Source organism: Echiichthys vipera (genome assembly GCF_963691815.1).
Source record: "Echiichthys vipera genome assembly, chromosome: 12".
Classification (NCBI taxonomy): Eukaryota; Metazoa; Chordata; class Actinopteri; order Perciformes; family Trachinidae; genus Echiichthys; species Echiichthys vipera.
The window spans coordinates 17,508,509-17,520,001 of NC_139837.1; the positions used below are offsets into that span (position 1 = coordinate 17,508,509).

The 11,493-nt window shown below is 41.3% G+C and overlaps 2 protein-coding genes across 2 annotated transcripts; both read left to right on the plus strand.

Annotated features, from left to right (window-relative positions):
* Positions 1-114: 114 nt before the first annotated feature.
* On the plus strand, positions 115-4,454 carry adss1 (adenylosuccinate synthase 1). The gene is made up of 13 exons (XM_083923791.1): positions 115-338; positions 1,224-1,326; positions 1,406-1,468; positions 1,550-1,600; positions 1,695-1,761; positions 1,902-2,009; positions 2,095-2,176; positions 2,268-2,394; positions 2,495-2,649; positions 3,453-3,577; positions 3,750-3,847; positions 3,960-4,109; positions 4,292-4,454. The coding sequence occupies exons 1-13, from the start codon at positions 150-152 to the stop codon at positions 4,342-4,344; spliced, it is 1,371 nt and encodes a 456-aa protein (XP_083779917.1). The 5' UTR covers positions 115-149; the 3' UTR covers positions 4,345-4,454.
* A 683-nt stretch (positions 4,455-5,137) lies between these two features.
* siva1 (SIVA1, apoptosis-inducing factor) lies at positions 5,138-8,918 on the plus strand. The gene is made up of 4 exons (XM_083924764.1): positions 5,138-5,277; positions 6,036-6,224; positions 7,407-7,560; positions 8,727-8,918. The coding sequence occupies exons 1-4, from the start codon at positions 5,157-5,159 to the stop codon at positions 8,773-8,775; spliced, it is 513 nt and encodes a 170-aa protein (XP_083780890.1). The 5' UTR covers positions 5,138-5,156; the 3' UTR covers positions 8,776-8,918.
* Positions 8,919-11,493: the final 2,575 nt, after the last annotated feature.

Genomic DNA, 11,493 nt, shown 5'->3' on the forward strand with positions numbered 1-11,493 from the left:
TCTCGTTGCTTTAACAGCCTTGGAGACAAGTCGCCCGAGCGCAGCTACGCACTTCTGCGTCTGGCTCTGACATCATCAGCTATGAAGTTACAGATATGGCAATGCCACTCTTGGAGACGGCTTAGTCTCCTTGAGACAGTCAGGCCATCATGTCGCTCACCTGGTCTGCGAAAGACCACAAAAACATGAATCAACCCGCCGCGACCGGACAGAAGCGGTCGCGCAACGACACGGGGAACAAAGTGACTGTGGTGCTCGGTGCGCAATGGGGAGACGAGGGCAAAGGGAAAGTCGTCGATTTGCTGGCGACTGAAGCCGACGTTGTCTGCAGATGTCAGGTAAATGCTTGGATTTGTGATTTCAGATGAGCAGTGACCGGGGCGTGTCCACGTGTCATTAATGAATGCCTTTTCCCCCTCTGAATTCATAATCTGTTAAAGAAGATCAACAGGTGCTGAGAGTGAAAACGCTTGTACATCGGCCATACTGGAATACATAACAGAATAATCATAGTTATTGGATTGGAAACCTTTCTGACTGTAACAAGTGAGTGAGTGTGTATAGGCTATAGCCTAGTTTTATAACGCTGCACTCAATGATTTAACATACTGTAATAAGGGAATTGTGGTCATTCGAACCGAATTTTAAAACATTTTACAGATGCCAATTCTTTAGTTAAAGTAGATTTATAAGCCTGATTTTGACAGTACCCAGCTCTAAACCTAGTATAAAGTTGCTCTGAGTGAAGCATCCAGCTGACCACGAAGACATTGAATTTGAGATATGTCTAATTCATTAGAAAAACAACTTCAGACAGGTCTGTCCACTCATACTGGATTCATAACCCTGTGGTCAGAAATCAGAGGTGACTCCAGCACTGGGGCACACAGTGAAACCTGCCAACAGTTGCTGTGTTCTACTTGTTGTACTCTGACAGGACTAGCACCCTGTGTTCTGGAGGCTTGAGAGCCCCACCCACCAGGCTAGAGAGAGGTCACATTCTCAGGGTGGCTTGATACATGAGAAGGCCAGGACTTAGCCAGGGGGAACAGAGTGGTGGATCCACCAGCACCAGCCAAGTCTGTTAAAAGAGGTTAAGTGCTGGAATAGCTTGGGAAGAAGACGGCATATCACCGTCTCACCAAAATAAGATGAGACGTGCATCGTCACCAAAACATTCAAACACCAAAACTATCACCTATGTACCCTGCTTTGATTCATAGGGTGGCAACAATGCAGGACACACGGTGGTAGTGGACGGCAAGGAGTACGACTTCCATCTTCTCCCCAGTGGAATCATCAACTCCAAAAGCATATCACTCATCGGTAATGGCTTCAATATTCAGCTTTATTGAGACAGCATATTGCCATTGTCTCTACATATTCCTTTTCTTCTGCTCTCTAGGAAACGGAGTGGTCATACATCTACCCGGCCTGTTTGAGGAAGGAGATAAAAATGAAAAGAAAGGTACACACTTCGCAGATAATGCACTAGTGCAAATTAACATATAGTGTATTCACAAATGTATCATGTCTTATCTCTGATCAGGTCTGAAAGGCTGGGAGAAGAGACTAATTGTCTCAGACAGAGCTCACCTTGGTATGTACAGTATATGCAATGGTTGTAGATGTTTACTTTATTCTAATAAGCATGAAATCATATTTTTTTGTCCTTGTTTGCTGTCTCTCCGCAGTGTTTGATTTCCACCAGGTTGTCGATGGCTTACAGGAAACTGAAAGACAAGCACAAGAGGGAAAGAAGTAAGGATAGGGGAGGACAGACATGACAACATGTTACCGAAAGACAATATGCCACAGTACACTTCAGTCAGTACAAATCTACTTTAATTCCATTCACTATTTTAAATGAATCACATGCTTTGGCTTGTGTTTCATCTTAGCATTGGAACAACCAAGAAAGGCATTGGACCTGCATACTCCAGCAAAGCATCTCGCACCGGCCTACGCGTGTGTGACCTCCTGGGTGACTTTAAGGACTTCTCTATGAGGTAGGGTTTGTGGGAATATGGTAAACACTAAGACGTATATTATTATGTACGGTTGTGACATTATTCGGGTTTCCTTCCCTGTCAGATTCAAGAACCTTGTCCGCCAGTATCAAGCCATGTATCCAGCCTTGGCAGTTGATGTTGAGGACCAACTGAAAAAACTCAAGGTAGACATTGATGAAATGGATTATTACAAAAGTGATCATTGTCGATTCAACCATCAACAAAACATGCATCTGTTTTCCTTGTTTCATGCAGGAATACGCTGAGAGATTACGGCCGATGGTGAGAGACGGGGTGTATTACATGTATGAAGCTCTGCATGGATCTCCAAAGAAAATTTTGGTTGAAGGGGCCAATGCTGCTCTCCTCGACATTGACTTTGGTAGAGTCAGCAGCCACACATATCTTGTTTTTTTCCCCAGCTTTTTAGTGGATCTGAGAAAAAGTCAGTGCTAAATAGTGACACACCTTTTTCTCTTCAGGCACATATCCTTTTGTGACATCGTCAAACTGCACTGTGGGCGGGGCATGCACTGGTCTTGGCATCCCCCCGCTGAATATTGGTGATGTGTTTGGTGTATCAAAGGCCTACACTACCAGAGTGGGAATTGGAGCCTTCCCCACAGAACAACTTAATGTAAGAGCTTGATGTTATTTAAACGGCATTGCAGCCGGGGCGCTGTAGCCGCACTACCTACTGTATATGTAATATAGTTGTGATATTACAACTGTACAGAAGTCCTGACAGATCGTTTAAAGGCACAGTTTTCAATATGGGCTGTGTGCATTTCTCCGGGATTGAACTTTTTGATACTTTCACTGTATTTATATAGCACCTCGACCTGCTCTTTGATAAAAACAGAAATCTTACTTTTTACAATATGGAACCTTTAAGGAAATGAGTACGATTACTGGGATATGGAGACGAGGTGTTTTTAGTGTCTTTGCTCTCTTGTCCTTTATATTGAATGCAGAAGAGACATGTGACATGTTATGTAACTCACAGATATTGAGCTTGACATATACAGTGATCATGTGGCATACAGGCAGCAGGGCTGTCACAGGGGAGGGGAGAGTGGGTTTTCTCTGGCCGAGTGCAGCTGTCAAATTTTGTGAGAGACTGGCTCAAACTCTCTTTACCTCCTATGCAGGTCACATGTTCACAGGGATAAATTTAGGGTCAGAGTCCGGGTTCAGGATATTTTTACTGTGTGAGCTGGGGTCATGTTTCTTGTCACGGGAGCTGACCATAGGGACATAGGTCAACATGTCAAAACTTAATCACCACAGCCCGTGAGATGTTTTACTGTACTCAGCTGTGTGTATTACTATTTTAATGATTGCATGTTTGTAATTTTCTGTAGAATTATTAAATTCCTAAAATAATTATATAAAAAAATTAACATTTAGGGCTGTTTTTTTTCTCCCTGTTTACTGCAGGCAGTGGGAGAGCTGCTGCAGACAAGGGGACATGAGGTGGGTGTAACCACAGGAAGAAAGCGGCGTTGCGGCTGGTTGGATCTCGTCATCGTGAGATACGCTCATATGATTAATGGCTTCACTGCGTGAGTGGCTAGAACAGTTTAAGCAAACCGTCAGTTGTTTTGTGGTTGTGATGTTCGAATATCGATGCAGGTTTAGCATACTTTTTTTGCTGCACCATCATATATCATGTCATTATAATGACAAACAGCACATGTCAAACAGTTCTTCTAATGCATGGTATCTGTCCAACAGCATTGCTTTGACAAAACTTGACATTCTGGATGTACTGGATGAAATTAAAGTTGGAGTTGCTTACAAACTCAACGGAAAAAGAATTCCCCATTTCCCAGGTACAGAAGAAACCGTATGCAGAATAGGACTTCATAAACACATTTGCTTTGTTTGATGACGGATAACATTTCTTTAAAGATTGGTTATAAATTGATCTTTGTTCAATCATAGCCAACATGGACGTTTTGCACAAAGTGGAGGTTGAATATGAGACCTTCCCCGGCTGGAAGACGGACACGTCTGCAGCCAGGAAGTGGAACGACCTCCCAGCCAAGGCACAAAACTACATCCGCTTCATTGAGAACCACATTGGAGTTCCCAGTATGTTTGACACATAATAACAAGCTTATTGTCTTAATTTGACTTTGCAGACAATGTAATTAATATAAAAGGAGAAACTGCATGATATCCATTAGGTTACACTTCAAAAGGTAGCCTTTTTCCAATATATGACTTCTACAGTTCAACTTTTTGAATCTTTCTATTTCTTTGTCCCTCTTTAGTCAAGTGGGTTGGAGTTGGAAAGTCCAGAGAGTGCATGATCCAGATGTTCTAAAGGGAAACCTTCGTCTCCCATTGATGGAAGCACGGACGATGTGGCATTGTTTTATCCTCTAACATGATTTTCTCCTCATTGGTTAATAAACAAAAATCTGTCACCTTTAAGCAGTGTTGGTTATGTTTGTTGTTTTTTGCAGTCAAATATTCTTGTTCTTACATTGTTACGATTATTAGATATTATTATGAGCTAACTGTCAACCTTTGGCAGGAATAAAAATTAAACCAGTAAAAGTTAATAGATCCATGGAAACATCACAGGTGTTTCTTTAATTCAATTAATCAAAAGAAAAGAGGTAGCAACCACTCATGTAAGTAGCTATCGTCAACATGATAGAGAGAATGGTACACATTATTTAATTGTATGAAGAATGTTGATTCTAGATAGGCCTATCTAAAATGTCATTATGGATAACACACGAATTGACAAAGTGACGTAATTAAAACTAGTAAGAATGTCATTGTTGATATCTGAAATGTAGGAAGTGTTTAATTACAGATATCTGCAGAACATATCGAGCCAGGTATTAAATGTTAAAATGGCTTGCCAGAAATCCATAGTCCCTGGTTGTAGTCATGCTGTGTAGCTAATTTAAAATCATATCAATCAAATAGAAAATCCGCCGCGGTCCCTGAAGGCAGCACAGTGAGGGGGGGGGGGGGGGTCACGTGACAACAGAACAGTCGTCGGATTGGCTTAGAGCTTTCATGTGACAATAAAGGATGATGTGATTGGCTCGCTGCTGTCTCCGGTGCAAACAAGTGTGTGTGTCCGTAGAGCCACGGCGGGACTTTTTTTAAGAGGAGAAAATGCCTAAACGAGCCTGTCCTTTCCCGGAAACCTTTTCTTCCCAATATAAAATACACGTCGGACAACAAGAGCTGAATAATTATGGCGTGTTTGGGAACAAATACAGGCAAGAAATCTACGGTGAGAAGCTCTTTACATGTTGGCGGATATGTCGCTGCGTTGCGTTGTTTGCTAATGCTACCTTCGTCGCTACGTGCATTTGCTAGTTAACGTCGTAACCTGTGGTTTTAAAGACCGTTAACGTTAACGTTAGCAATCGTTGGATACAAAATAATCACACTTTCAACCATAAAACAGTCGATTTGGACACTTTTAGTGCATTTGTTCATGTTCCTATAACTATGGAGGACTGAACATGACTTAAGTTTCAATAAATTAATAAATACAATTAAATTAATTAAATACACGAATAAATGGGACCGCCTACTTTAACATATGGACACAACCATTAATACATGTAGGGGACCAAAAATGTAGAACGAAATGTAAAGCATTTATGTATCCTATCTATTCATTATACATTTGTGTGCATTTATTCTATTTTTATTTTTTTATACATGTATTCATGCATTCATTTATTCCCGTCTTACTAATACATATATTTATGCTTTCCCTCCATAGTAACGAGTAGTCGTGTACAATTAATGTGATTTCGTTAGTCGGGCTTGCTGACATTTAAAACTTAAAGTAATAAAAGTTATAGCGACTGTTGAATAAGACGATTTAGATGTCATTACTGTTAGCTGACCTCTGAACTACCACCATGCTGTCCAATCGACTTAATGTGCCATAAACATTAGCTTCCTGGGTGCCCCGGGGCCGTCAGCTGATTTAGTCACATGTTATTTCACTTAAGGATCTATTTTTTTGTTTATCAGAAAAGACAAAGAACTTGCTTTTCAACGGTGCCAAGACTGTGATGAGCAAAATCTGGACCGGAGAGGAGACGTCTGCCGACCCTCAGCCCACTGGACAAGCTGAGACTCCTGCATGCAACCAGACACTGCTGAGAGGACAGACACGAATTGGACATGATGGGAGACTGACAAGAGCAAACGCTGCACAAGGTTAGAGGATGGCTGGATATTAGGAAAATATGTTGTCTCACGCACAGGGATTGCCAAATGAAATGTTGTTCTAACCCACTACATCAGAATCAGAAATACTTTAATAATCAAGGGGGGGGGGGGGTTGGGGGGTTATTTACATGGTACACACACACTCCAAATATTTTAATTAGAATACATGGTAACTCTAGCCGTCAAGGCATTTGTCCCTTATTGTCACTCTGCCTAAGGAGAAAATGTTTTACTTGCCCAGTTGTTTATTTGGTCTGTCATCATGACTTTGCAAGTTTTTGAAGTCCTGTCACTATTACAGCTGCTCTTCCTCAGATTGGATAGAGACAGGATGACCGTTCATTTGAGTTCAGTGGCGTTTATGAGATGGGAGATGGAAGTGAAACAATAAACCTCAGTGGGATTGTCACCTCAATAGTTGGCCCGTGAAACAGTGTGTGAGTGGATGAGTGATTCAAAAAATATTTCCATTTACAAAGTTTAGCTGAAGTAAAGATGAGGCTTCAGCAGCCTGAGTAAAAAAGGTAAATGAGATATCTCACAGTATTGTTAGTAGGAAATTCCAACTCCACAGCAGCTCAGCACAGAAACACTGTCTTGGGAAGCACAAGGAGGGAATTTTAAACTAAAAGCAGGAGGCAGGATATTTGATGTGGATTTCCCAGCGCGGATGGAGCTGTCTCTTAATCTGGTCATAAACAACCAAGTCTCATGCAGTTCTTAGAATCTGTCTGAGGATTTTGGTGTTTCATTGTCTCACTAGTTGGACATTTTCGTTGTCTGTTTTGTGTAAATCACCCTTCTTCTTCACTCTCTGAGGTTTGTTTTCTTCTGCTGTATGTCATGAGCACAACCTTTTACACACAGGAGAATGAGTATTCACATATGGGCTCACTTAGAGATTAACCGATCTTTGTTCTAGGGAGCAGGGAGGGTAAACTCAGTTGGATGCCCCGCCCTGCCAAGTAATGTCTAGATAATTTCTGGTTTGCAGTGGATGTGTGAAAGGGGATTTTACATCAGGCCAAGAGCTGATGGTTATTTCAGTTCATGTGTTTCACCAGCAGATGTCAGGGTTGTCACAGATTTGGATGCTTGGATAGGTTACCTTTTTTTGTTCTAGCTAAATGCTCATCCAGTATGTTGTATGGCTGTGTGCTTTGTGTTTAGGTGCACCAGTGGCTCATACAGGCTGCTGTGTGTGTCAGAAGAGCCAGGGGTCCAGGACACTATGCTCCCAATGTGACCGTCTAGCCTGCTCCTCCTGTACCCGACAGTGCTCCAGCTGCTCCAGCCACTGCTGCTCTGTCTGCACCATCTTAGAGTAAGTCCACATTTGATTTCCTTTTCACACACTTTCTAAAGGGTTTTAACATGCTAATGGACATACAGCTATCAATACAAGCTATCAATATAGGAGTTAAAAAGTAGTATTAACATTAGTGTTGTTGGTACTCCTGGCCTATAGCTGATCAGCTCAAATTAGTTGTAGAATTTATATATTAAAAACTAGACACAAATGTAAACAGGGAAATATTGGCATTTTAAGACATTTCAGTGGTTTCCTAGCTGGAATCCAGCTACAGTGTTTTTAGTTGTCCAGTCCTCCCAGCTTCAAAGTATCATTAGATCCCTTTTTAAACTGAGAGGCTGTGGCTGAGGTTAAAAAGATGTCACTTGGAAAATCACTTGCTTCTGCATTAAAGACTTGTTTATTTTTTGGGTGCCAGCGATTTCTCATCTGTTCTGTGAAAGGCATTCCTCTTGGGCTGCAGACTGCATTGTTGTAGGCTTTTGTGCATCGGTGTCACTGGATGAAAACAAGTCCTGTAGATTTATTGTTTTTGACATAAAGAAAGTCAGATACTTGGATAAGTCGTACAGGCCCAAACCATGACCCCATTCAACCCTGAACCTTTTTGGCTAGAAGGCCGTTAAGATGCTAAAGGAGTTCCAAAGAAGTGAATTTTTTAGAAGGTTACGACATCAAAAAGCAGGAAGGAAAATAGCTGTTTATTAATCTTTGAGTATGAAGAAGCAAACTACGCACTTTTATGGCCATCTTTCAAGGCAACAGGGCGTGAGTATTTGATGCTTAAAAGAACTCGAAGAACTTTTGGTGGGGACCTTGAGTTATTTTTAGCAAACTTGCAATCTGAAAGAGTAGTTGGTTAATAAGATTTGATTGAGCAGGATCCATCATCTTTGCTTAAAATGGTTGCTTGAAAAGTAAACCTTGTTTACGAGTCAATTGAATGCAAGCTTTGTATTGGTAGTGTGTGTTCCTAGAAACAGCCTTGCACATCATATTTTGTAGCTGTAGCTACGGCAGTCGAGCAGAACGGCCTCTGGCAGTTCAATATCAAGGCCTTACTTTCCACTTCATGCCTTAAACAAGACACTGAAACCCAAACTGTAGTATTGAGAGAAAATGTTTTTGACAAAAGTAAATAAAATATTGTAATATAATACTTTCTCTTTGTTCCACAGTTACAGCGGTCAATATGATGAAGTACTGTGCTGCAGTTGCTCGACGTAAAGAAAGAACGACGGATGGGTCAGGAGTTTATGCTTGAACATATGTAGTTGCCTCACATGATATTACTAAGACTGCATTTTATACCTGTGATAATTGTTTTTGTATTTGATCCAAATGTTTTCTTGTATATATGTATTCCATTAATAACTGAAATAAACTTGAACACTTTTGTATACGGTTAAATGATCCGTTGTGTCTTCAGTGTATCTTTAATGCAGTCACAGTATGTATTTTGGTTAATTAAAGGGGAACAGTGAGGTAAGTGTTGAATAATTCAGTATCAAAATTGGATGTCTGAACAAAAACAAAAAAATAGGCCAATTAGCTAAAAGGTTACCCGACTGTTTTCATGTGTTGTAGATACATCAGCAGGTGGCAGCACACTTCAAGGACTCAGCTGAGAGTTGGGTTCCTTTCAGACTGGGCTGTATCCAGGGTAATGCACAAACCCTGCTTCCTCTCTGGATGAACTCATTTATCTCACTTTGGTGAAAGACAATTGCAGCTTTTTAGTTGAAGCATGAAAGTTTTGGCTTGACTTTGCAATGAAAATGACATTCAACTTCCTTGAGAATGTGCTATCGTATTTATCAAAACAAGAAGAACAGAGGTTGAACAGAACCAGGGCTTCTGCAGCGGACAGTTTGGCTACACCAATTCCTTCTGGGCATGACCTTGAGTTTCAGTCGTCACTTTCTCTTGGCTGAAGCTTGTCTCTAATGATGATTTCAGGGTCAGGTATTGTTCACCGTGAGTAATTGTTCTTGGTGGCAGAAGTCCTGAACACAGCTTTATAGAACTCAATCACACGAAATGGTGTTATACATATTAACTGGGATGAGTGCGTTTCCAGGAGCTTAATGCTAGTGTGCCTCTGAGCTGTTGAGTCCCATCTCCTGCTCAGCAGGCCAGTTGTGGCTCCCGTCTTTGGGGATCCCTGCAGTTGGTGTTCGAGGGCACCACTTGATTTCTGGCTGAATGAACAGACAGCTGCTGGCAGGCAAGGCGTCAAGTTGTCTGCATGTTTCTTGATCAGACTTTAAGGAACTCCGAGGTGGACATAAACCAAAATAAAATAATTTTTTTGAAGTTGCATGACAAATGTAATTTCATACTTTACATGTCTGCTCTACATGCATTACCTTTAATTACCTCCTTGGGATAAATTAAGTTTCCTTGAATCCTGAATTTATTTAAAAAATCACAAATCAACAAATAACCCACAAAATTTCCATCAGAGTATTATAGTCATTGTTTTTTGTTTAAATGACAAATGAGTGATTGCAATATTTGCTTATCTGTCTTGTCTCTGTTTGATTTAATACAGAATGCTAAGATGTGCAGCCTTATAAGTTGTTTTCAAAGTGCCCCGTAAGTATCATGTGTCGAACATCAGAAAATGACGTCATTATCCAGTTGTTTCAGCTAATTTCCTGTAATGCGTCATTGCATTGGACCTCCTTTTAGTACCCTAGAAGAAAGGGAGTCATGTAATGCATGCCAGTGGACAAAGGTATCTGCAAAGAATACAATCATGATTCATCCATTATTCCCTCAGTTTAATCGCAGCTATTGCCTTAATGCCTAAAGAAAAATAGTAGTGGTGATATAGGTATCCTCTGTCTTGTATTTCTCTCAAATCTGAAAAATTAGGAGGACTCCATATAAAAACCATTCCAGAAGTGGTTGTCGGTCATCCAAACTATTTACCATATTAATTTATTGTAAGGAAGGATGCTCAAACTCCCTCCCTGATCTCTGTTAACTCCATAATGATGTGTTTATGTACCTTCAAAACAACAGCAGAGTGCAGCTGTCGAGGTTTTCAGCACATCCCCAATCCGTGACATTCAAAGAAAAGAGAGAAAAAAAAAGGTCATGGTGTACTCCCACTTCCCCTCCCCACAAATGGTCCCCATCTTCTCCCTGGTACATGTACAGGCTGGGCGACTGCGAGGAGAAGGGGGCCACATAATCACCCACGGCGCTCCAGACAGGACCAACTGCAGTCGGCCAGCGGGAGCACGTGGCTTTGTCTTTCACCCATTCTTGTAGGGGACCAGCTGTGGTCTGAGTGCAGCGAGCGTCAAGCCCAGTGATGCTGCTGCTATAAATATGCGTCAACGAGTGTGAGTAAGTGACAGCTGTACAGTGGACCAAGGACACACTGTCTTGGCACTGTCAGGGCGAGCCACTCCAAAAAAGGCAAACCCAGTGTGAGAGCACTAGTTGATATGTATTTATGCACTTGTAGCAATTGATGGGTGGTATATACTGTTCGGATGCTGCTTTAAATGTGGATGTAGCCTAACAAGTTGCCGACAATGGTCACTCATTGAGGTTTTCTTTACACCAGACTATTAATTGGGAATACAATTATTAGTCTTTATTCTTTGGGCGCAGTGTGATTTTCTCAAAGTCAAATGAAATTCTCCTCCAAAATTAAGTGGATGATAACCATATGCATGTTTGTTCATACAGAGAGAGAAAAAGAAAACTACCCGTGCATGTGTGTGTGCATTGTCTGTACACAAGAGCATGTGTGACTGTGTTTGCGTGCCCTTTTCAAGTGTGACCACCTGTCTTTTGTTAAGAAATAAATAAATAAACAGAGGCCACACCAGCTGTCCCTGGCAGTCCGTCCCTTCAGAGGTCAAGGGCTCCCACCGCTGGTCTTGTTGAGGTGGTGGACACTTACAACTTTCCTCTCAACTTCTC

Excerpts from the sequence above, each read along its gene's own strand:
- adss1 (XM_083923791.1), top strand. The coding sequence starts at position 150 with ATGTCGCTCACCTGGTCTGCGAAAGACCACAAAAACATGAATCAACCC. Across the intron at positions 2,010-2,094 it reads TTTAAGGACTTCTCTATGAG|ATTCAAGAACCTTGTCCGCC; the intron begins GTAGGGTTTGTG and ends CTTCCCTGTCAG. Across the intron at positions 4,110-4,291 it reads GAACCACATTGGAGTTCCCA|TCAAGTGGGTTGGAGTTGGA; the intron begins GTATGTTTGACA and ends GTCCCTCTTTAG.
- siva1 (XM_083924764.1), top strand. The coding sequence starts at position 5,157 with ATGCCTAAACGAGCCTGTCCTTTCCCGGAAACCTTTTCTTCCCAATAT. Across the intron at positions 5,278-6,035 it reads ATACAGGCAAGAAATCTACG|AAAAGACAAAGAACTTGCTT; the intron begins GTGAGAAGCTCT and ends TTTGTTTATCAG. Across the intron at positions 7,561-8,726 it reads TCTGTCTGCACCATCTTAGA|TTACAGCGGTCAATATGATG; the intron begins GTAAGTCCACAT and ends TTTGTTCCACAG.